The 25,390-nt window shown below is 38.1% G+C and overlaps 1 protein-coding gene across 1 annotated transcript; it reads right to left on the bottom strand.

Moving 5' to 3' along the window:
• Positions 1–878: 878 nt before the first annotated feature.
• Positions 879–25,390, bottom strand: LOC139742803 (ubiquitin carboxyl-terminal hydrolase 22-like). Its single transcript, XM_071653317.1, has 13 exons — positions 24,959–25,390; positions 22,493–22,625; positions 19,167–19,280; positions 17,231–17,335; positions 12,158–12,330; positions 8,737–8,884; positions 7,927–8,029; positions 7,092–7,237; positions 5,600–5,702; positions 4,268–4,394; positions 3,787–3,935; positions 2,441–2,590; positions 879–1,636 (listed from the first exon to the last, which is right to left on the bottom strand). Exons 1-13 carry the CDS (start codon positions 25,076–25,078, stop codon positions 1,594–1,596), a joined length of 1,614 nt encoding a protein of 537 aa, XP_071509418.1. The 5' UTR covers positions 25,079–25,390; the 3' UTR covers positions 879–1,593.

The following is a 25,390-nucleotide window of genomic DNA, read 5'->3' as shown; positions in this document are numbered from 1 at the left end:
TCACAGATAATGCACAGCTTTACATACAGACTTGCCAATTGTCAACTGCTTGAGGTGCTCTCCAAGGTTCTCTTTAAGTACATTCAGGCTTCTACCTTAGTAAAGTGGACAAATTTCATTTCTTTTCTTTTCATTTGATTATTTTATGACCTCTATTGGAATCATTTTGCTACACAACTGGCAAACAGGTATTACCTATTAAATGCTTACCTAACAGTCACTGTATACAAAGATTATGATGCAAAGTCACACCTTTTGACATCAAGATCAGGACAGAAAGGGCTTACCGGTAATTTCTTTCACATATGCCTACTCCTTGATGTCTTGAGGGGAGAGTAGTATTTTTCTCCACGATGAGAGAGGGGGCTGACTCATGACACACAGATAGTATTGCTTGGTGATACTGGCTACAGTAATACGTTGCTTTATCAGAGTTGTGTTGTGTGTATGCTTCTCAGCTTCAATAATATGTGTAGGAACACAGTGGTGTCTTTAAGTTGCAGAAATCCTTCTACTTCTTTGACTCTAAATACCTGATGGAAATTGCACTAAAAATTCCATTCGATTCAAATGACCATGAAACAGCCCTAAAATCTAGTTTCTGGGGACCTACCACTCCCAAATTAAGACCGAATTGCAAGGAACTGCTTTCCTTCAATGAGAGAGGAGGTTGACTCATGAATTACAGACAATTTGTTATTTTTTTTTTTTCTTATTTGATTGCTGTAGTATATCCTCAAATGGCTTGAGATACTGAAATGAGCAGTAAATATCATAGGCTATAATGCACATAATTCTCTCGATGACCCAACCTCAAGAGTTTTAGAAATAATGGCTGCTCACTTGAATGAAGGCAAAAGCTTTCTGAGCTGACAGGGATACATCAGAGATCTCCAATCTCATCAGACTCTGATTCATACAGTAAGACCACTGCAGTGCTTCATTCTATTCCTGTCATAAGGTGGTATGTTGGTGGAAGAGACAAACACTGATCCAGCCATTTCCATGAGATACCACCGCAGTCTGTTGCCAGGGACTAGAGTCCAGTCAGGGCCAGGAAGAGATGCTCACACACTAACTGCTTGCATGATATTAAACAAGGAGAGAAATAAAATGTGCTGGGCAGCTTTATTTGACGTCAGTATTAAATCAATTCCTTTTGCTTCTATATATTTGCAGTCATCACGGGACATAAAAGAAGTCATCTCACTGAGGACAGGTTGTGAATACTATCATCATAGCTACCCTCACAGCTGTGCTGCTCTGTCTCTGTGTGTACAGTCAGGCAGACTATTCATGGTTAAGCACAAACCTACGTCCCTACACACATACCTTCATACATGAAAACAGGCACAGGAACATACTACAACTGACACAGTTGGGACTCAGTGACAGGAGAGCCAGCAAAGGCTCTGGTTCATCTCTGGGCATTTAAGCCCCCTACGTCTTTCATCGCAGTTTCAATTGGTTTTATCTGTTGTTGTTTTTTCACACACAAATAAAATGGATAGATTGCATCCGAGCCGCCCTGATGAGGGCAAGAGTGCTAGGACCACTTCAGGAGGAATCGCTGTCCTTGAGACGGCCCTGGCATCACTCATACTCCAGGATCCGCTTGTGATAGAATAAAAGGTACCTGGGTACACAGAGAACAAAACAAGAACAGATTCTTTTTGTCAACTTACTGCAGAAGGGAACATTGCACTTACACTACGCTCTTTTTTAAGACTTCTTGAAAATACTGCAGAAGGTAACATTGCACTTACCTTTGCAAGTACCTGGTACTTTACAAAGTGACAAGAAGACACAATAAACAAAACTGCTGCTGCACTAAATGGAATCACAATACACAGGTATTAACACATAAATCAATCAAACAGTTACAAAAATATCTCTGTAATCCCATTCTAAATGTGTCAGTTGTCCAGTGACAAAGGAAGAATATGACTTTAGTTAATCCCTCAACAATAATGTAGATTTACAGTGGCAGGGCTGCAAACCGTGTACATGTACATGTTTGGTATAGTACTTTGAAAATCATGTGACAAGACTTGCAAAGAATTAGTAAAGAAAAAGTCAATTGCGAAATGATTTATGTGATTAGCATACGGATTAAAAAAGAAAACAGCTTGCTAGGTACAAAGGGTAATACAATCAGAATCTCAGGAAAGGAAGGAAGCATTGTTGAAGCAATGATGATGTCACATTGGCAATGGTAAACTGATGCTACAGGCAACTCCCGTTATAACGAAATCCTCAGGACTGGCAGTTTTCTTTCATTATATCAAAATTTTCTTCACAGCTGAACAGTAAAATGTGCAAATATAAATTATGCAGATGATAATTAATAGACCTGACTTTTTACTGCACTGTAACAAAAATTTCGGTATAACAGGAGTGCACTGTACCAGCTCCTCTCCTGACAAGTGACTTGTCTCACCCTTCACTGTGGAGAACATCATGAACGGTTGCCTTGGTGATGAGGGCATCGTCACACTTGAACCACTGGTCATGGTGCTGCCTGACATAGCAGGTGTAATGACCTGCCTCCAGGGAACCATGGTGATTGACTACAGCAAAGAGTGAATATCTGGAGAAAAGGAGACACCAAAGCACAAGGGTTACATCTTCTGAAGGCAAGATCTCATAATATTAGACCATCAACACACAAAGTGCTAACTATCCCAGTGATCAATACACTGGTTTGTTCAACCTCAACTGAGAAGGGCACTTACATGTCATATCTGCTTGAGACTAATTCTCAGAGTGCTGTTTTTGGTTTTAAAATATGTTTGTAGATGCTACTGTAGACATACAATTACAAAAGAATATCATTACACTGAGGTACTGGCTTGATAATATTCAGGTCTAACCACTTAACTGGTTTAATTCACAAACCTTGATACTGTTTGCAGTGGTTAACAAAAGCTCACATACCGGTAGTCTCCTATATGAAGGTTTATGGGTGTCTTCCAGCTTTCTCCTACAGCGTGGTGCACCATACTATACCCGCACCAAAGGAGCACTCAAACTCTCCCAAAGTTTACTGTACCATAACATACCAAGCCAAAAGTGGGCCACTTCTCGATGTGCTTCAAAAGTGTACAGTACTGAACCAAAAGTTGGCATGAGAAGAATGCACATAACACGCACCACGTTATAATACAAAGAGTTGACTCTCTGCTGACAGGGAAACCTGTAAGTAGTGTTATGCATGCAAGGTGCATGACCTTGTTGCTACAAAACATGTGACTCCCTCTGACTCAAGTCTTAAAATTAACTCATGAGGTATGCTTTCTCCACAGAGTACTCGAACATTCCCAGACTGGTATGCTATGGTACAATACGGTATGGTTTGGTTTGGTTTGGTTCCCTTTTAAGCGCTTGAACACAGAATATGTTCTTCATCAAATCCAACACACAACTTGAACAACCCATTCAATATACACTTATGACATACCACAAAAAAAAAAGAAAAAGAAAAGAGGAAGTTACAAGAACACACACGATCCAGATTCATCACACAGCAACATTGCAGGAAATATGTTTGCTGTTCAATATCAAAGCTACATAACGTTCATGGAAAAACCTATGTTGAATCGCAATAGAAAAAGCCAACTTTATCATCTCAGCCAAAGTGTTATAACATAATGAAAATAAAAAGGCTCATGAAACAATGTCATGTGCTACTATCACTTTTTCTATGTCAGAATGAGAGCCAAAGCTAGACTGCCAGGAGTAGATTGAGGAGAAGAAAGGGGGAGTCGGGCTTTGTGAGATACTCACTGATTATCTGAGGTAGTTGTCCTGTTCTGCCGATGGTGGTGACCATTGGCTCTACGGTGAGTAGACATGTATGGCGTCATGTCTAACTCATGTGGGAAGGATATAAACGTTGAGATCTTTTTCCTGAATCTGGTTGAGTGCTCAAATCTCTATTGCATTAAACGAAAAAACAGAAGGCAAAAATGGTAGTCACTTGCAGAACACAACTTTCATCATAATCACATCACTTTTATTGCTAATGAAAGATACATGAACTGACTGAATGCTACCCGTATTAGTGAAAAAAGAAAACAAGAACATGCTTTTTGCACACATAATTGTCACACAATTGTATCAAGCCAAATATACTGGATTGTAGTTTTATGTACATATATCACAGTCAGAAAGGTAAACACTCAGAGCAAAGGGCTCATTTGTACCCCACATAAGCAGCACAGTACAACAGACATTAAAAGCATCGGTTGACACTATTACTTCTCACCTTCAAATGGAAGCATGCAACCAGGGGTAGCGTTTTCATGGTGAGTTGCTTGGTGGATTCCTGATAGTTCTGACAGACACTACACTTTATCTTTGCACTGCTACCCAAATACTCTGGACGGGTGAATCTAGGTGGGAGAGAAGTGGAGAACAAATGTATTTGTACATTATGTGTAGAAAATACTATTGCAGGTTTAATGAAGTTTCTGACCATACATGGTGACTTATTTTCAGTAAAGCCGTCCTTGGTGACTTGAAGAGTCTTTTGAAAAAATGAAATTGGAAATGTCAGTGCAGTAATCATATATCAAAGCATGGGTGTCATCATTGGAGAAAGCAATTTAAGACATGGCAACCTGACTGCAGGCATTCAATGATATACGCTCATAACCTCTAAGTTTCTTCAGATTTCCCCATTCTGTGTATTTGCTTGTTTGGTGCACAATAAGCTTACCATTTAGAAAGACTTACAGGGACTTGTAATTTGATATCGCATTGTCCTTAGCTGATACAGTGTCCCACACTCATGATAAGACTGCCATCAACGAATGACAGGATCATACACACAGCATGCTTACGGTAGTGACCTCAAACCTTACTGTTTTTTTTTTTTTTGGTGTTTTTTTTGTTTGTTTGTTTTTTTGCCACCTGGCATGCATGATGGAGTGCTTTCTTTGCTGAGTGACACAAATGTCTGCAAACTACCTGTCAACAAACGAGACTATCAAATCCCCCAAATCCTCATTGTGTCATCAGGGCCTTCCTGTTGGACTGTTACACACTGCCACACCTAAGCAGGCTTGCTAATCTACAACTAGGTCAAGTTTGGATGCTGATGAAGAAACTTGGTCAGTAAAGATACGGCCTGGGCACATAAAGGGTTATGAACAAGCTCATTATAGCCAACATTCTATTGAGACATGGTCAATGTATGATGCTGACTTGAGATATCAAACATTCTCTTGAAAAAGCAATGGTATATGCCTACTAAATTAAAGTGAAAAAAAGTACAAGAACTGATAGAAGGAAGCAACTGCCTGAGTGAGAGCAGTCTGTTGGAATCATAAACAGACTTTATAAGAGGAGTCCTCGTTTCTTGCTGAGAAAAAAATAAAAGTACAGTAGTCTCCTCTTAAATGGGTAAGAAATGCTCTGCCAGACACTACCCAATTAAGCAAAGACTACTGTACCATACTATTCATTTTGATTCAGTAGTCTGGTAATCACTCAACACTGATACTCTGTATGTAATTCAATACAGGTTTCAATTCACAGAGTGAGAAAAAGAGAGAGGAGGAGAGAGAGGGAGTGAGAGAGAAAGCCTCTGAATTACCTTCGTAAGCAGTCATCAAGGGAATGTGGTACATCATCAAACCCTGGAGGTGACATAAGGCCTGAATCACCATTGTGGAGACTGTTGCTACTAGTACTGGAACCTGAGAGGAAGGAGAGTGGCATGGAGGAACAACAAAATCAACCACAGAACACTCTCCATACTGCATACCCACACACATACACAGACACACACACTCAATCATATCAACCAAGTGTCTGGTAACTCCTTGTATAAACTAAACACATGCATACACAAAGAATATGCACAAGAATTTAACAAAAATTCAAGCTTATATTCTAGATTACTTTGGAAATAAGGTTTGCAACATGATAAATTTCAGGCAATGATTTTGTCAATCATCGACAATGTATCTGTACCTTATTTGTCTTCACAACTTTTTTTTTTTTGGGTGGGGCAAAAATTCAAATATCAGGACTGACAAGGTACAGTTGAACCTCTCGTATCCGGACAAGTCGGGACCGGGGCTCATCCGGATAAGGGATTTAGCCGGATACGGGAGACTCAATGCTTTATACATGTACATATACATACACATGTACTGATGTAGCCCATTGTAGTACCACATGTAGTAATGTGTATACTGCAACCTTTTCATTGTTACACTCAGTAACAGACCCCAAAATAGAGGTTCGTGTTTGCAAGAATGAAATCATTTTCTTTTATAAATTCTTGGGATGATTTACCTAAATAATTATTAAGAAATGTATCAAGAATATGTAATTCATGTGTGTTTGTGTAGGAGTTCTCAAGGAGTTGGGAATCCCCCTTTCCTCCCGTAATTATTTTAAAAAAATCACGGCGAGATTGCGTCCGTATAATAGAGAGATCCGGATAAAGGGAGGCCGGATAAGAGAGGTTCAACTGTATAACATTTATTCGATACATGAAAATGCAAAGAATAAAAATCACAATAATGCAAAATCTGGCAAAAATATTACTTTGACTATTGAATGACAGTGAGAAACTGTGTGCTGGGTGGCTTTACCACACACATGCTTTATACTGTAAAGCTAAATGAAACACATCCTTCTGTCCCTTCTGGAGTCATCCCTTCAGAATGTGAATGATAATCAACTAATAAAATCAAACATTATATCTAGTATGTCTATAATGACCTAAACCATCAGACTACATCCCATTACTCTATACTCTAGCTATCTGTCATACAGCCATTCAAACATCTTGGCACTAGTAATTAGTATACTGTAAATGCAAAAGTTTTTGCGGTACATTAATTTTCGCTTATTTCGTGCTACTTCTGGCTAGCGCGAATTCTAAAACCCGCGAAAATATCTTCACAATTTTCTCTGCACATTGTGAATGGGTTGACAATTGTGCAGCGCGAATTCAACAACCTGCGAATATGTTTTTGAGCCGCTCAGTGCAAAAAAATCATCCGAAAATATTGACGTTTGCAGTATTCTTACTGTCAGTCTCGGCCACTTGAGTTACATTTTCTTGAACTCACCTGAAGAGTTACTGTCTACAGAGAAGTCGCCTACTGGAGGTTGGGAGGGGGGAACAGGGAGGGGAGCACTGCTGCTACTACCAGTACTTGATGGGCCAAGGTCTAGTGAGATATCCCAAAAGGGATCGACTGTTGTTGATATACCCCTGAAACAAACAAACACATTTCAATGAAGAGACAGTGACTTCTAGATGGTCCTTGGGATGTACACCAGCAGGGAAAAAGAACATGCTAACTCTGAATATCAATTCATTCAAGAAAAGCAGAACACACACACAGACACACAAAGCACAAAATGCATCCTTGATCATTTGGAAATGCAGCTGAAACTAACAAGGTTTGCAGAGACAGCCAGATTTTCCTTGCTGTAGCCAGTACTCTTTTGATCGTACATGAAAATGCACATAATGGGCAGTACACCCCAGAAACACTGATTATTTTCTACAATTGCTACTCCACTTTGTTTGTATGTTGTAGCTATACATATATCGTGCCTCACATAAAGTTGTTCTGATTTTCACTGATAAATTATTTTTAAAATACTGACAAAAGTGACAAGAGTTAAACACAAGATCACAATAGTGATTTTTGTCTGTATAAGTTGTTTCACATCAACAGTGTCTTTCATATTCATATCATAAGCAGATGTTTTCCACTCAATATGTACTGAAAATCAGATCTACATCAAGGTACATTTTTTCCCCCTCAAAGTAAGTTAAATGTGCAAAAACAGAATCATATTCATGGTTATGAACTCTTTTGAGGTATGTGGACACCAAGATTTTCATGAAAGAAAGTTCACAAGATTTGTTCTAATTTCAACATGCTGACTTACTTGCATGCTTGGCATGTCACATCTGACTGCAGCCCACCGGTGAAGATTTGGTCTATGATACAATTGCAATGATTGGGATTATTACCCGAGACTCCATTGTGTCCTGCTGGGAAAAAAAAAGACAGAGTATTAGTCCACAGCTACTCTTCGGGATTTGATCATCTACTGACTTGTCTGTTTTTCATCACTGCAGCTATAGTTTTTCTTTCTTTTGAGTTTTTATAACTGTGTTATCATTAGATGTTCTGCATCAGGGTATTTTCCCCTTTATTTCTACATAAAAAGTTCACTTGCCTGGACATTGTTGCCTTCATCAATGTCCACAGAAAGATCAATAAAATATTAAAGCAGTGACATTTTCCCACAAGACTCACCACCTTTGGTGAAACAAAACTACCAAAGCCTTCAAGCAAGGAATTCAGCTGTATAAATAAAAATCTTTCTTGTAGTAGATAGGAGGAACTTATACAAACAGTACTGAATATTACTTATAACATGTCTCTATAAAATTATTTTTCTAAGTTCACACATATTACATCTGAATAGTAAGTAGGAAATAGAGGAAGGGAATACTGTAAGTGTAAAACCAGAAAGTTTTGGGTGCAAGAAATTATTTCGCAAGCTAAGATTCACAAAAATTTTATGCCGCATTAAGTGCCATCAGCTCCAATTCATGAAAAATTCATGCCGCAAATATTTCTGAGTTTACAGGAATAGATAATTCTTATTCATCCAAGTACATAACATACTGAATCTGACAAGTTTTTTGAGTATATCTCTCAAAGAATTGGCAATTTCGATCAATGGTACCTTTACAATGCCGGTGTAAGACATCAAGAGCTGCAATGAAGAACTCATGGGCATCCTGCTGCTCATAACCAGCCAAGTGTCTGGCATGTGTCCAGACGAGGTGCAGCAAGCGGTATGGAATGTGCACTGATCGAATGCCCGAATAGAACTGCAGATATAGGTTGATAACAATGTGAGAATGTGAAGGATACACATACACAATTTTAATATGTGCTGCAGCTTCAGTTTGTATAAGCATTTCGTTTCACCACTAAGCATTTCATTAACTCCCTCCACAAGAGTGCTCTACAGTGATATGTTGAGGATGGGCAGGAGCTCAAGCTAGTCAACATCAAAGTCAGACAACACTCTACCAAGAAACTTTACACGTCACTCCACACCCACAAGGATTCACAACTCAAGAATACCTAGCCAGGAGTCTACAAAATGCTATGCCTTGCACAAGCTCAAGGTACTTCAGGAACATCAAAGCCTACCTGGGGAATAGAAGAAATCAGCTATCATCAAACACACAAAACAGCAACTACATGAAGTCTTCTGTGAAGAGAGCAGCCTCATGACATCCATGATAACACTGTATGACATACCAGATGAGCATGGGAAACCATCCAATTTTCTGATGCACAACACAGTACTTCAAGAAAGCACACCTTAAAAAAAGTACATCTTTCAACCTCTACTCCATGCTAACCCACGACCACATCCAGATCAATTGCCCACCAGGCCAACTCTATCACTCAGAGAGTGGGTCACAAGTAGGTGGCTTTCCACAGGATTGCAATCAACACACACAACCTCCCCATACATTCAAACCATATGAAAGGTACATCACTTTCCTTGGATCTGCCATAATATACTTTTTTTTTTTCTCTCTCTCTCTCTCTCTCTGGGTGCATTCAAGAGCTCTAAAGCGAACCAAAGCGAACCGAGCCAAAGCGTACCAAACTGTACTGTGCAAGATTTGGAGCGTTCCAGCACTCCGTGGAGAAAGCGTACTTCATGAGTTATTTCTAGAAGAGGTCACACATTTTGTAGCAAGACGGTCATTCACCTGGCACGCTTCAACTACTTACAGATGTCCCGAACAATGAGAATGAACTCTGCATTGTGACGTATGTGCATGATACGTGCAATCTTTACATGCTAATTTTTGGTACGCTTTTGGTACCCTTTTTGGAGCACATCAAGAAGTGGTCCACTTTTGGCTTGGTTCAGTTCAGTACGGCACAATCCAGGAACGTTCGAGCACTCCTCTGGCGCGGGAACGGTACTGTTCGGTTCGCTTTATGAGAGCACTCAAACACATCCTCTCTTTCACTGCCTTGGATTGATTAGGTCTGCTCAGAACTTATTTCCAGCAAAAGATTCCCCCTTATTTCAAACTTTACACTTACATTCTGTCATCCCATCAGTCCTGTTGGGAACGGTATTGTAATAAAACTCTCTATACTATACATATCATGGCTATTCCCATGATTTATTACAAAAAAAAAAATGCTTCTCACAAAACTTTTCAATCAGTTGTTCAATTTTACTCTTGTGTTTATTATTGCTTCACACTGGGTTGACCTTCTTGCTGTAGTACAACTTTCTGGGAGTGAATTCTTGTTGAGATATCCTTGAAGTATAGGCACTGAATTGCTTCTTAGAAGCAGACATATTTCCTCACCTATTTTCCTGAAAAATGGTAGAGGAATGGGGAAAACACAAGTACACACACAGTCACAGTCACGCACACAATACACATATTTAACCACGAGAGCCGAGTTACATTTTATCAATATGTAAAGAGAAAAGGTTGAGATGAAACGCTGAATAAATGCAATATTTAAACAAACAACCCCCCCAAAAAAACAAACAAACAAACAAACAAACAAAAACAAAACAAAACTAGAAATGTCGCTATGGCGACTGGTATGCCTCCGCCATAATGCATGATTCTCCTAATAGGTCTATAGTACATGTGGACAATGTGTGATTACATTTTCACAAAATTGGCAAAATATTAAAATGACATGTTTGTCACAAATGTATTGAATGTTCACCTTCCTTGATCTATGTTTAATTGGATGAATAGGAGAGCATGTATTTGGGGATTTAAGAACTTTAACTTGACTTTGACTCTTTCATAAGTTTATGCACTGAGTAATTTTCAAGGTATGGAGAAAAAGTGCAATTTCTGTATTGAACTGAAATTGTTATCATTTTCATCTGGCCTTTGATTTATAAGAGAATCACTGTCAGGCAGAAGTTTCAAGATAACTTGAGTCACTTCCGAGATATGGAGAAAGAAGTAAGTTCAGCACTTTCACTTGATCTTTGACCTTTGACCTTCTTGGCAAAAAAAAAAAAAAAATCCCAGAGAATCTCTATTGGGTTTATATATGCATACATCAAGATAAAAAATAATAATATTGCTGGCATTGCATAAATATAAGAAAAATAGTAAAATCTTCAAGTATTGCCCTTGACCTTTGAAGCCTGACCTTCGACCCCATGAACCCCAAATTCCCTAGATAACCACTGCCAGTCAGTACATGCATATATACTATGTTCCATGAAGATACCTTGAACAATTTCCAAGATACAGAGAAAAAAGTGAAATTTTAACATTTTATTTGACCTTTTGACCTTTGGACCTCATGACCCCAATCTTTTACCAGAGAATCTCAATTGGGTAATACATGTATACACTAAGTTTCAAGAAAATATCTTCAGGCATTGCATAGATATGGGGGAAATAGTGAAACTTTAAGCATTTGACCTTGACCTTTTGACCTTTGACCTTGAGCATGTGCACCCAAAAGTTGATAGGCACAACTTCAGCCCCTAATACACATACATGCCAAGTTTCATTAGGATACCTCAAAAGCTTTTTTAGTTACGCTGTCCACAAATTAATTACAGACGGACGGACGGACGGACGGACGGACGGACAACCCGAAAACATAATGCCTCCGGCACCACTTTGTGGCAGAGGCATAAACAAAAAATGTGTTAGATGTGAGATCATCTCTAAGTTCCAGGAAGAAATACAGATATGTCTATCACTGCTGTACACAGAATAGAATAAAACAGTACAATCGCATTTTACTTCCTGTAGGCAAGGTACTTGAGATTAGATTAGCAGGCCTATCCTATTTGTGTCATATGCATTTCAGTTTCACGGCTTGCACCCGATGTCAGCTGAACAAGTCTGAAAAGGAGCTGGTGTACAGTTGAGAAATGGAACTCTCTAGCAAGGTACAATGTATAACCTAATCTCCAACTTGACTTCTTTGGGTTTTTTTGTTGACAAAATGAAGGAGGCATTTAACAATGGATGAGCTCTGACTGGTTTTAAATGCATCCCACATGTCCACTACACCTGAGAATCTTGACCAGTGTCAAAAACCCAGTGATATCAATGCTGCATACTCACCTCTTGAAATACCCTGGTCATTTCACACACTAGACACTGGTCCCGGTTCTGTTCCCCCGTGCAGTGGTGCTTGTCGGAGAGGAAGAAATCCCTGAGGAGTGGAGTATGGGTCAGGGCTTGCACGATGCAGTTCATGAAGCATGTGTTGCCCAAGTTGATTAATCCCCTAAGACCTGAAATAGTGAGAGGAAAGCAGAGATCTTTATTGCCTCTCAATACATGGGGGAAGTACCATAAAACTTCATGTCCATAAAATTAAACTGCAGGCTGTAGCAAAATTTTTGTCAAAGTTTTCTATGATTTTTCTCTGCCCAGTCAGAGCATTCCAGTAATTACAGGACACCTTGTTCAAGTTGACCTTGACAAATAGAGCACCCTGGCAAATCAGACATAACATAACGATATATGCTTCATCAAACAACTAGAAATGTTGCTATGGCGACTGGTATGCCTACGCCATAATGCATGGTAGGTGTATAGTACAATGTATTCACAATGTGTGATGACAGTTTTACATAACTGGCAAAATATTGAAATGGCAGGTTTGTCTAATGTGTTGAATGTTCACTTTCCTTGAACTAGGTTTGCTAATTGTCTAAGAGTGCAGGTACATGTATTTGGGGATTTGAGGATTTTTACTTGACTTTTGACCCTTTTATATGTTTATGCATAATTGAGTAATTTCAAGGAATGAAGAAAAAGTGTAATTTCAGTATAAAATAGATTTTTTTTTTTTTGCATTTTAGCCTCGCCTTTGACCCTGAACCTTTGACATTTTGATCTTTGACCTTTGGGCAGGAAAATCCCCAGAGAATCTCCATTAGGTAATACATAGTAAGTTTCAAAATCCTGCAAGCATTGCATGGATGAGAGAAATAGTGAAATTTTGAGGGGTTGACCTTGAACTTTGACCCATGACCCCTAAATTCCCTTGATAATCCCTGCCAGTCAGTACATGCATATGTATCAAGTTCCATGAAGATACCTTGGCGATACATTGGCTAGATATGGAAAAAAAGTGAAATTTTAACTTTTTCACCTGACCTTTGACCTTTTGACCTTTGACCTCATGACCTGAAACTCTCTCTGGGGAATCTTTATTCAGTTGTTCATGTCTACACTAAGTTCAAAGAAAATACCTTCAGGCATTGCATAGATATGGGGGAAATAACAAAATTTTTAGCATTTGACCATGATCTTTTAGCCTTTGACCTATTGCCAATTTCACTCAAAAACTACTTGCTTAATTGTCCCATCATACGTCATCCATGGACCAAGTTTGGTGAAAGCTGCTTCATGCAGTCTTGAGTTATCGCGTAAAAAGATAAATTTAAGGATTTGACCTCTGGCCGATTTCACTCAAAAACTTATCAAGTAATTGCCCCATCATACATCATCCTCAGACAAAGTTTGGTGAAATCTGCTTGATCCAGTCTTGAGTTATCGCATAAACGGATACAATTTCATGATTTGACCTTGACCTTTGATCTTGGCCTCTGGCCGATTTCACCCAAAATCTACTCAAGTTAATTGCCCCATCATACTTTATACTTGGACAAAGTTTGGTAAAATTCCACTCAATATTACTCGAGTTATTGCATAAACGAATGAGGATGGACAACCTGAAAACATAATGCCTCCGGCACCCTTCGGGCGGAGGCATAAAAATTATATGAAATGGTAAAGTTAAACATATTTTCACAGAATAATCATACTGGTTGCAAAATATCTGAGGTGATAATGTCATCAACCCAAAATGTTCCCTTGGTTTGTGCATAAATGTCACAAATTCCATGTTTTTGGTTGTAATTTAGAAATTACAACTCTTACCCCACAAAAAGTCATGTTATTTCTAGGTTATTCCAACTATTTGACCTCACTTTATTCACTGAAACCAAATTGAATGTGGTATGGAATTGCACTTATAATATGAGTCACACAGTCTTCCACATTTCTTTTTCCACATTCACATTCTCACTTCTTCAATGTAATGGACATATACTCTTTATCTATTAACATTCTGACCAAAGGGCCATTCTCAGATTAAGTGTTCAATTCCATGTGAGTAAAACCGAAAAATCAACCACAAAGTAATACATTCAAAGATGTGTTTTCGGAAACTTCAAAACCGGTCAAATACGAAACAAAAAGTGGAACATTCTAAATGATGGCCATTCATTGAGTAAAAATGAATTGAAATAGAGCATCATATATGATTTTTGATCACCAATCAGATACGTTACCGCAAATTTACATGTCGTAATGGACTCCTAACTCTGAATTAAATTTATTGTTTCGATCCAATTTCTGTTCAGGAAAAGACATCTGTCCCCCCTAAAGATATTGGGGTTTTTCAAGAGGTAAAGATGTTGTCATCCCTTGCTAATCGGTAGAAATTATTTCTGTGTGGTAGGTTGAAATATGCTTTTTGCTGAAATGAAATATAACCTTAAGATTCACTTTGTATTTTTAGCAAATTTCGCTTACAAATAAAGTTTTGAATCCCACAAATCATGCAAAGGGAACGATCCGATCTGGAATTTCCACAGGAAACAAATATGAATTGCTTTCCTGGGGAAATAACTATTGAAAAACATCGAATCACCTTTGGTAACGTATCTGGTAAAATATAAGTAATAATTTAAGTTGTGTATGAATTAGTAAATATCACCTGTTTAATTATTTACCTCATGAATTGATGTAAAAATGAATGATGTAAGCTCAAATTAACCATTTTAAACATTGTACGTAATATTTAAACTATGAAATGTAGTGGAAAAGAGCCCTAAATGTGAAAGCTGAGTTCTTCATTCACAGAATATTCTCATCTTACGTCTGAATGTATTTATCCATCTGACTATAAATATTCATTAAGTTTTGATGGATAATGCAAACAAGGTTTAAAAAATATATTTTTGCAGGCACTTAGAAGTAAGTAGGTACAGTCTCTATGAACTCGATATGCTAAACAGTTGTTTAACCTATGGTAACGTATTTGGCTCATCCCTTTTAATGAAAATGAATAAATAATTGTTCAACTTATCGATGAATCTTGAGTAGTTTTTCACATGTTGAAAAGCACTAGAATAAATATGCAACAGAACACTGAAACTTTTCTCGGAAGCGTTTCATAAACTACTTTTTACTCTTTCTAAGTTTGGTAACGTATCTGGCGTACCGTAAATGAATCTGTCGGTGAAGTTACAGAGCAATTTCTACTGAATATCTTCATTTGAACATAACTTTAATTTTTTATGGAAGCGTCATTCTATGCAGAATTGTTTTATGAACACTTTGTTTTACATAACATTATTTGTCACCGTGGGTGCCCTGAATTATACGTAACGTATCTGCTAAATCTGAAAAGCAAAAAACTGATATGCTGAATCTTAGCTTCGTCTTGTAAAATAAACGTTCAAAGTTGTTGCATAGAATATGAAAGTGGCTGGGTTTTAAAGAATAGAACTTTGGAGTTTATGAGCACACAACGATTTGTTTGTAAAAACATTTACAATTTCTTTTCAGCATTTTGATTATGTGGTAACGTATCTGTCGAAAAACTTGGCATTAAGTTGTGAGACACTGACGCAGAAAGAAAAATCATGTGGAAGTGTTGCTCTTTTTCACCTCTCTGTCCTTTTGGTGTAAGAATATAATCCTGAGGTCCAACAAAACGAAGCATGTAATGTGTAGGGATGAATTTTGACCAGATTTGATCCCCAGAAAGCACAAGACCAATGAGCAAAATTCGGTCACGTATCTGGGGTAACGTATCTGTGGTAACGTATATGGTCGATCATATTATTATGAGAGCGATATCTACCAAATATTTCTCACTTGTACTAAACTTTAATGTTGAATCGATGCGTCATTCTGAGGAGTAATGTATAATATACAATTTGTCTGACATTGCAATATCTGTCGCAGTGGGTGGCGTGAAAAGTATGTAACGTATCTGTCCAAATAAAAGTGTAGAAAACCGATATTTCAAACATTGTACCGTATTCTCAATAAATAGCTGTTGCACAAAAAATCTAAGTACTTGCAATGTATGAAGTATATCCTCAGGGTTTCATATACACAGGGTCATTGCATAGTCTTGTTATTTTCGCAATGCTGTAACAATAAAGAAACTGGTAACGTATCTGGCGGTGAACTTGGCGACAGGTTTCAAAAGGCTATAAAAAAAGAAGTCAATAAAAATTTTGGAACTTTTTGAGTTTTGTGATTAGCACATATGATATGCTCATCGTCCATGAAAATGATATTTGGAAAGTGTGTTTGTGGACGGAGAGGAGCAATGAAACATAATTCTGAAATAGCCGGCGACACTGCGTTTTGGGGGTCTTAACGAAGTTTAACAGCAAAATTTTATACAAAAAGGCAGACAACCGCATTTGATCGTGTTTATTTTTAACAAATAAAGTCCTCGTGATATATTATAAACATTTAAATAGTATCTAATAGGTTTCAGGGAACCGCAAACTGTCATGGAATGTCGGCGACACCAAAATTCCGTATTTGAACGCTTTTACTGAGAATGGGCCCAAAGCGTTGGTCAGAATCATGACATCAATTGTAACTTCTGTAGTTTGTATAATTTTGTGAATAGATAGGATTTTAACGATTTTGTTTTTTTCTATACAGAGTATTGATATTTCATATGGCTGTGCAAAGCACTAGATTTAACTACCATTATGACTAATTTATGGATTCTCTATTTTCACATGTATCTCTATATAAAGCATAATATCTTTATGTCAGATCAAAAATGGTATTATCAGTATGCGTGTAACAACATTTTGTAACTTAAAATCATTGCAACTACCACAGTCGTGACAAACCAGTTTTGAACTTTACTTGTTGTCATGACATCCGTCTGTCAATGTCTGAAAAATTGATATACCTGTATAGCTGTTGCTATGGTAGTGATAATTACATAATTATTGAAATGAACTGGGGTCCTGCACCTGGAGTACCTTGCTACGATTTGAGACAGACTTTATTATAGTAGCTGCAAGCAATGGATGTTATACTACTGATTAGACAGAACCATGGAGTTCAAATACCAACCTATGGTGGAGCTCCCAGAGACCTTCTTTCTCTTTGGGTTCCTGCGTAAGAGCTCAATCTCATAACCTGTGGCTTCCCATACAGAGAAACCTTGTACACTAGAACCTAGATAGAAAAATCGAGAAAAAAAAAAGGCAAAACAGAAGAGAAGAAAAGAGTAACACAGTGAAGGTTTGTCATACTTTATGGCTGCATGCTAAACAGGATTGTCCATTCATGTGTAAACAGCAAAGGGCACTGCTCACTACCAAATACACACAAGAATGATTCATACTGCAAACATTCAACAGAGAGGTGTATGCCATAACACACAAATGCAATACATGTTTTTTGCACCAAGAGTACTTCCTTGAATCATAATCTCAGTAACCCATATCATTCGTTCATGTTTTTAACAGCCTTTGTCCTGTCTTTCAATGCCATGGTGCTGCAATGGTATCCTGGTTTCACATTTCATGTGAAATATGATTTCTTCTTGTATGGAAAGCTTTTGACTCACAGAAAAGAGAAAATGCTAATTTGCTACTTGCTTTTAAGCAATGTTTTACCACATAAATTGTACTGTATTCTCTGGGGATGGCCCCTCAAATACAGTCTTGTCAGGAGCACAAAGTCACTCAGAGAAGAAATGGAATCTGTTGCATATCAGTCTCTCTTACCATATTGGATATATATACCAATATGCCAGCAAAAGATGTATCAAAACATTGGAAGGTTCCAAAAAATGACAGCCATAGGCTGTGTGGTAGACTACCATGAGATGTCTCTATCAGCCCTCATAAAGCATTAAGTAATTCAATGACATACCCTTAATCATGTGATACTCATTCATCTCATTTTGACATCACTATATGACTAGCAAGAACACCTCAAACACATTTCAGCATGATTTGTCCTTACCCATATGCCCTATGTCTACAGCTCTGTTGATGTGACTGCTAGAAATATACCATATTTTATCCATTTATGGTCTATAGATCCATAATGTGTCATTGGGTACACATTTGTAGAATGGACTGTCATTCAGTTTCACATAGAAACTTCTCATACCTATTATACAAATACTTTTAACTGGAATGGTGGCAAGCTTCTTAGTTAAATAAACAACGAGTGTGGCAATACTGGCTGGATGGTTTGAGTGTTATGCTACTGTCACACCTTTTCGTATTCGGATTGCATGCTGGTGTTTATCACCATTTGTTGTGTGTTGCCCTAACAGACATATGCAGTCATACCCAATAAAACACAATGATACATACTTACTACATACTCTGTATGCAGACAAGTGCAAAGGCCTGTGCTAGTCGCTCGCTTAGCAAGCGCAAGGGCAAATCGCTTACGAGCACATACGAGTGGGAAACAGTGTGTGTGAGCAACATCGAGAAATGAGCGAGCGACAATGAGTGGTTTACTGCAGTCATTGCTGGATGAGAAGACTACTATGGTGTACGATGTCACATGCGTACAATATAAGGAAAATAAAAAGAGAATTTCACAAAACTTTACTTTTTGAATAAAGTGCACATTTCTTCGACTTGTTACTGACGTATGTTAAGGGTAATATTATTCCCCCTGCCTTCTGAAAGAGAGAAGTTGAGTGTCCTTTCGTTATGCAAGAAAAATGGAAATATGTTGAATTTTCTTTATTCTTTCTTTACCATCGTTGTACACATGTGATGTCACAAGCTATATTAGTCTTTCCATCCAGAGCAGAAATTTTGAAAATTCATAACTTTTGAACGGATTGTCCAATTTTCCTCAAACTCTCCTGATATGTTCTACTAATATTGCTGCATTCACTCAACCCACATGTCTATAAAGGTGAACTTGTCCTTTAAGAGTCATAAAATAAAAACACTTGCCATATACCAAATCAATATTACAGTAAGAGGGTGGAATATTAGCAATGCATATGATTTTAATTCAACAGGCTTACCATGGAATTTTGAACATCTCAATCTCTCTTCTTGTGTTATCTGTTCAAACTCTGAGTCGTAAACGTAGTCCGCACAGGCAAAGCAGAATACAGTTCCATGTGTCATATCAATGGCTGAACATTCAAAAGAAAATGACACAAATTGCAGTCCTTATTAAGAAGAATTGTACTTCTCATAAAGTAACCAACTCTTGAACCAAAGACATATATTTCATAAACAAAAACTTTGTATAACTGAATAATGTTACACCTGTTAAACCCTATCACTCATTTCTACTCTTAAGCATATGGAAATCTGTCAAAGTTTTCAGACAGGCAGAACTCACAAAATTCTTTGATATTTGCTCATCATAATACAAATACAACAGGAGCTAGAAAAACCATGAAAGGTAGTACAGAGAAAATTTTCACATGCATTATATGTAGGAGTTTTATACAGTCATAGAGTGGACATATTCATTTATTAATCATTTTCACTTTATTCAGGATGCATTTTATCACAGTACAGAAAACAGTTCAGGGATTTACAATACAGTATGTTACGAACTTTGTACAAGATGGCGAGTTCTGCTAAAATGAACAGTTACATTAAAGGGACTGTACAGTACTGGTTGAGGTGGGGATTGAGGTTTATAACATTCCTAAGTGAGATAATGAGAAGCCTCTTATGAAATATGAGAGACCATGTAATTTTAAGAATGATTCAACGTTTATTTGATGAAAATTGGTTTTCATATGGCTGAGATATTAAAAAAAGTGATAATAATAAAAGGCAACAGGCCACGCCTTTTATTATGATCTCTTTGTTTCACATTGTTTTTGGATATCTCAGCCATTTCAAAACCAATTTTCATCAAATGAACTTTTGATATCCCTCAGAATTGCATGCTCTTTGACATTTCACAGAGTGGTTTCTGAATATCTTGCAAAACGTTAAAAGTTAAATCCTCACCTCAACCAGAACTGTACAGTCCCTAAATAGGAACTTTTCAATTTAGTGGTTACCTTGAGTATCACAAGTTCAATTTCCATGCACTCTTATAGACCATCAACAGGAAGAATGCAGCAAACTTAAGGGGCTTCTATTGGGGCAAGGTGTTCATATGTATATTGTATCACATTGGCAATAAAACCTGCCAAGTTTGTAAAAAATTTGATGATGCATTTTCAAAAACAAGTTCAATATGTGGAAAATGGCCCCCAATTCGGTCCTGGTCCCAGTGGGGCCATCCGTGGAATTGCCTCAAACAAACTTCAAAGTACACACACAAGTGTAAATTGTATTTACTCAGAGCACTTATGGTTTTATTGAAGATTTTTTTTTAACAGGTTGTCTAATGGGGGGGGGGGGGGGGGGGGGAGCCCCCTGGGAGCCCAGGAGGCATGAGGCAATTTGTACAAATTTTCTATCACCCTATTGATACCTGGCAAGTTTGATGACAAATGTGAAAATTGCCCCCATCCCAACAGGGGTACCTCTAGAGCTGACATGAACAAACTTGGAAACTGCACTCACAAACATACTTACAGCATTTTAACTTCATCACTTCTGGTTCTAGAAATGATGATTTTTCACCATTCTTTAATTTTAGGGGGCTCCCATGTGGGGCATGGTGCCCATTTGTACAAATACATCATCCTAGCATAGCAATAATACCTGCTAAGTTTTGTGAAAATTTAACCATGTGTTTTCATGAAGGTGAAAATGTGAAAACTGGCCCCTAGTTTGGTCCCCCTATCCCACATACAGGGGGCATCCCAAGATCTATAATGAAAACACTTGGCAATACAGTCACCAATATACTTACCGGTACCAATAGCACTAACTTAGCTCTACCATTTCAGGTTCTACAAAAGAATATTTTACAAAGATTTCATAATTTTGGGGCATTGGGGGCCCCTGCTACCCCTGCTATTTCATTGTACTCATGGTTCCCCCCCCCCCCCCCCCCCAAATTTGCCCATTTGGACCAATTGAGATCCTGGCACCCTTGGGATACTACCTGCCAAAGTTGGTGAAAATCTGTCCGGGTTTTCTAGAAGCTGAACATGTAAAAAGAGTATGCATGCCACTGGACATTGGACGATGGATGATCACAGTAGTTCACTTGAGCCTTTGGCTCACGTGAGCTTAATAGGAAGGGATATGAAGTACGCGTAGTCACAGTGACAGATATTGAGATATTGTAAGCATTTGTACTCTGTATAAGTGCGACCAATAGGTCTTAATAACATTTACACTGTCAAAATTAATTTTTGCTGTGGCATCTGAGCCAACATATAAACTCTTATACTATCAACCTTCAATACATATCCTCCTTTTTCACCTTTGTGTGTATGAGTGTGTGTGTTCTTTTTCTTGAATTACATTTCTACAAGGAAGCTCAATATAAACTAAACTATTTGATTGTCTTGAGGCCCGTAATAGTGGTGTTAGTATGATCTACCACTTGATCACCCCTAATCAGGTTGTGACCTTTGTGACTTGCCATATTGCTCTGGACTTCAAACCTTAGTACACGTATGTCCCCGTATGAAACATTCATATTTTATTTACCATTAAGTAATTGAAATTTGACTTTTGATGAATTTCTTTTCTGCCAGTTACAAATAGCTGAGGGAATGTGGTTGCCATCACAGAGTGTAAGACTGATTCTTGCATCAGGTAAATATCAGTATCTACTATCATTTTATTTCCCTCCATCTAATGACTTCAAAGTCTGTGATGCTACCACCACAGTAAAATCAGGAGAAGCCACATAAAGGACTAAAACGAGAGTAAGGGATTCATATTCAAGAGATTCAAGTACTGCTAATGAGACAACACTAGAAAAATTACCAAAATTTAATTTCATGAAGACATCAATGATCATAGATCTTTTTGCATGCAATTTCAGACCGGAAACTTACTTAGAAAAACATTTGTTCAGAAAATCATGGATAAATCATGCTTCATACACCTGAAATTCTTGTTTTAATCTACAATGTATCTGAAACATCCTTTTTGATACAGCTTAGTATACATGACTTGGAGCAAATAATAATGGTTTTGTTACAATTTTGTTTTTCTTTTCAGAAGTATTTAACAATTAAAAGTAGAATAGAGCTAGTTTGTCAAAATTTGCATGAAAAAGACTATTTTGACTAAGGACGATTTCCATGATTGCTATGAATTAAAATTGGTGGCCATTAGGTTGCATTTTATCGCTCATGAATATAATTCCTCCGTCACAAGGGTCATAACACACATGAACCTTTGCAGCTTACATACTTCCTTTTATCTTAAACAAATTCCAGCACATTGTACCAATCTACAATGAAATCACCTAGGTTATGTTGGGTTGTTCTGGCATGTTCATGGATGTGTCCCATGGTGTAGCAGCCAAAAAACACACAGTGCAAACATGAATGTAGACGCTGGTTACACTTATGGCAGACATGACAGCTGCCAGCTCGAGCCTGAGAATGAAAATTTGAAACAAAGGGAAGGGAAGAAAAAAAGAAAGATGATTACATAATACATTAACAGAAAACACATAAAATTATGCATGATCAGGACTTGAAGACCCTGAAGCATAGGGATTCATGGAGCGAGAAGGCTGCTCCAGTTTGGATATAATTCCCCGTAACAAATTGTGTACAGCTTTATCACTGATCTCTGTGTAAGTACAAACGCAGAATCTCGCAGAATCTCGATTGGAGTTGACCGTTACCAATGAGCATACGCTTTGATGCACATATTTGCCAACTGGTGCTATGTGTGGTTTTCGTATGTACCCTGATGGGCGGTGAATGAATTGGACCACCCATGAATCCCCATGCTACCAAGTCTTTATAATGAGTGGGTGCAAAGGCACATTTCAAGACCATGAAGGCAGAAACCGTCAATGGCAAATTGGTAGATCCACAACTCAGTGCATGCTTACTCAAGTAAGCTGCAAGTGCATGGCTGATTTGCAGCTCCTGTTCTAATCTGCCGATGGCCGATACAATGTGACTCAATAAAGAAATAGGCTGCCTGCAAAAATTCTAGGACCATCAAGGTGTGATTTACAGGGTACTGTAGTCTGCTTTTACTTATAGTATAAGTAGCAGCAGAAGAGAAGTAGGCTTTGCTCACCTACACAGTCCCATAATTCAGAGATTACTGTCATGCTTATGAGCCCAGCTAACCAAGTCTTATGATTCATTTTTGTTATTTCCAAATAGACAAACATTTTAGTAAATGACATTACTTTGTAGAAGTAGGGGCACTTTATGATTGATCTTCCCATCTGTTTTGATAATTTTCTCATGATTGTTGATAGGCCCTGCACTGTACCCATATGTTCTCAGTCTGTAACATCATGGATGTGAAGCATCCCACGATCAGTCCCAATATAGTCCCTTATAAATCTATTAAATGTGTGCACTAGGCTAGGGCAAATTGGGAGTGGTAAATAGTTAGCAATAGAAATATCATTGTGGAGTAATCAAGAGAAGTGCTCTGCCCCAGGATACCTTCAACTGTACCACATTAGCACAGTGTAAGCAAGTGGTGCAGGATATTCAACTCCGCTAGAAGGGAATGGGGTGGTTTTAGCTGCACTGTAGAAAATATAATTATTTTAACCTGCATTGTACATAAACACGTCCACACCATGCCTGCCAACAGTACAATACACCGAAGATAGACTGTACTGAACAGGAAGAGGATGAAGGAGATACTATCGATCATGAGACTCCTCCATCCTAGCTCTCACGGCTCTGTTGCATATTCCGAGTGTCCCTACACTGTTTAAGACATAACAAGGATCAAAGACGAAAGTGCACATGATAAGACAGGTGCACAAAGGAAAACATATATGGTTTTCCTTTAACACCCCTTGGGTAAAAATATGTTGTATCATTGATAAAATTCATGATGCCACATATTGCTACCCAAGGGGCGTCATAAACACATTCAGTTATCACATATTACGTTCCATTGCCATAGACCTTGTTTGGCTACTGAACACTGAGTGCATCACTACATTTAGGATTTACTAAAAATTGAAATTCACGAGGACATTTGAGGGGTATGTCTGCTTGGCAGGTCATTTATGCATCTTTCCTTCTAAAAAATTTGACTGTTATCAAGTACTAAAAATGGGGATTTAAACCAGTTTATCCAATCTATTTTTCCTACATTCTATCCATCAATACCAACAATCCATCGCAATGATTATCTCAGCTTATGAAAATGAAATACGCTAACATAACATTCTCCCACTACCTTTCAGACTCCTCATGACTATACGAGTCAAAACTTGTTGCATCTTAAGGAACATTAGGGCCTACTTATAATTTTCTATTATATGCTCTATTTGACTATTTGCAATTTTGTAGGGGTTAAGATTAGCTACTTGTTTCCTAATCACATATTCAAAGCACTGACATCTATATAATACTGAGTCCCCATAATGGAAGGCACTCCAATCCAGAAGTCCAAATGCCAAGGAAGAGATTTCACTAATTTGAACTCTTTTTATATAGGATGTGGAGAACGCTTTTAAAACTAACGACAACCTTCAGACAAGAAATTGTACCATCCACCATAGTAATGATCAAATTCCTAAGCTTGCAAATGTGATGTTGATTCAAGACATCTGTTGCAAGTTGAATGCGTAGTATTCATGACGGAGTGGGCAAGATTCCGGTGGAGCGAACAAAGGGAAAGGAAGGGAAAGGTAGTGTCGGTTATCTGAAAGCTGGACAAAGGTAACGGGTCAACTGCACCAAACGATACATCGACACTGATGGAATCTGCTCACTTTTCTCTTGATGTTTTCTACGGAGCTACATGACACAAAGTAAGCTTGTATGATCCTAAACGGATGTGTCCCCTTGCTCTCCTTGAAAGCGGCAACATGCGGGCAACCTGATAAGCTCATCCTTCGCCCGGGCTGCCCGGTTACGGGCCCGGCAGCGACTACCTCTCAGCTCCCTCCCTTCAGTCTTCGTGTTCCAGCGGGGAACTCGCCGCGTGTAAAAGTTGGGCTCTCGGTTAACGAAGACAATCGAGTCACAAAGTAAACACCTCGATACAGTGACACAAAGGTTACCGATAACAACGCCGAGGCCTACATCGTGATCTTCAGCTCTCTGGTTAATAAGAATTGCGATGTGACGTCTATGTGTAGCTTCTTTCCCAACAAGCGCGAGTGTTTTTGAACTCTTCTCGACTCCCTTGTTTTGAAATAGCG

Source organism: Diadema antillarum, unplaced genomic scaffold (genome assembly GCF_040938485.1).
Source record: "Diadema antillarum isolate AM-2024a unplaced genomic scaffold, OU_Dant_1.0 seq00001021_RagTag, whole genome shotgun sequence".
NCBI lineage: Eukaryota > Metazoa > Echinodermata > Echinoidea > Diadematoida > Diadematidae > Diadema > Diadema antillarum.
The sequence above is the reverse complement of the archived record's forward strand: the minus strand, read 5'-3'. Positions and strand labels throughout refer to the sequence as shown.

What these genes read in the sequence shown, in the direction of transcription:
- LOC139742803 (XM_071653317.1), bottom strand. Translation starts at nt 25,078, where the DNA reads ATGAGCTTATCAGGTTGCCCGCATGTTGCCGCTTTCAAGGAGAGCAAG. An exon ending in GAGATGTTCAAAATTCCATG is followed by an intron (nt 17,336 to 19,166) that starts GTAAGCCTGTTG and finishes TTTTCTATCTAG; the next exon opens with GTTCTAGTGTACAAGGTTTC. An exon ending in TGTAGACAGTAACTCTTCAG is followed by an intron (nt 5,703 to 7,091) that starts GTGAGTTCAAGA and finishes CCTTCCTCTCAG; the next exon opens with GTTCCAGTACTAGTAGCAAC.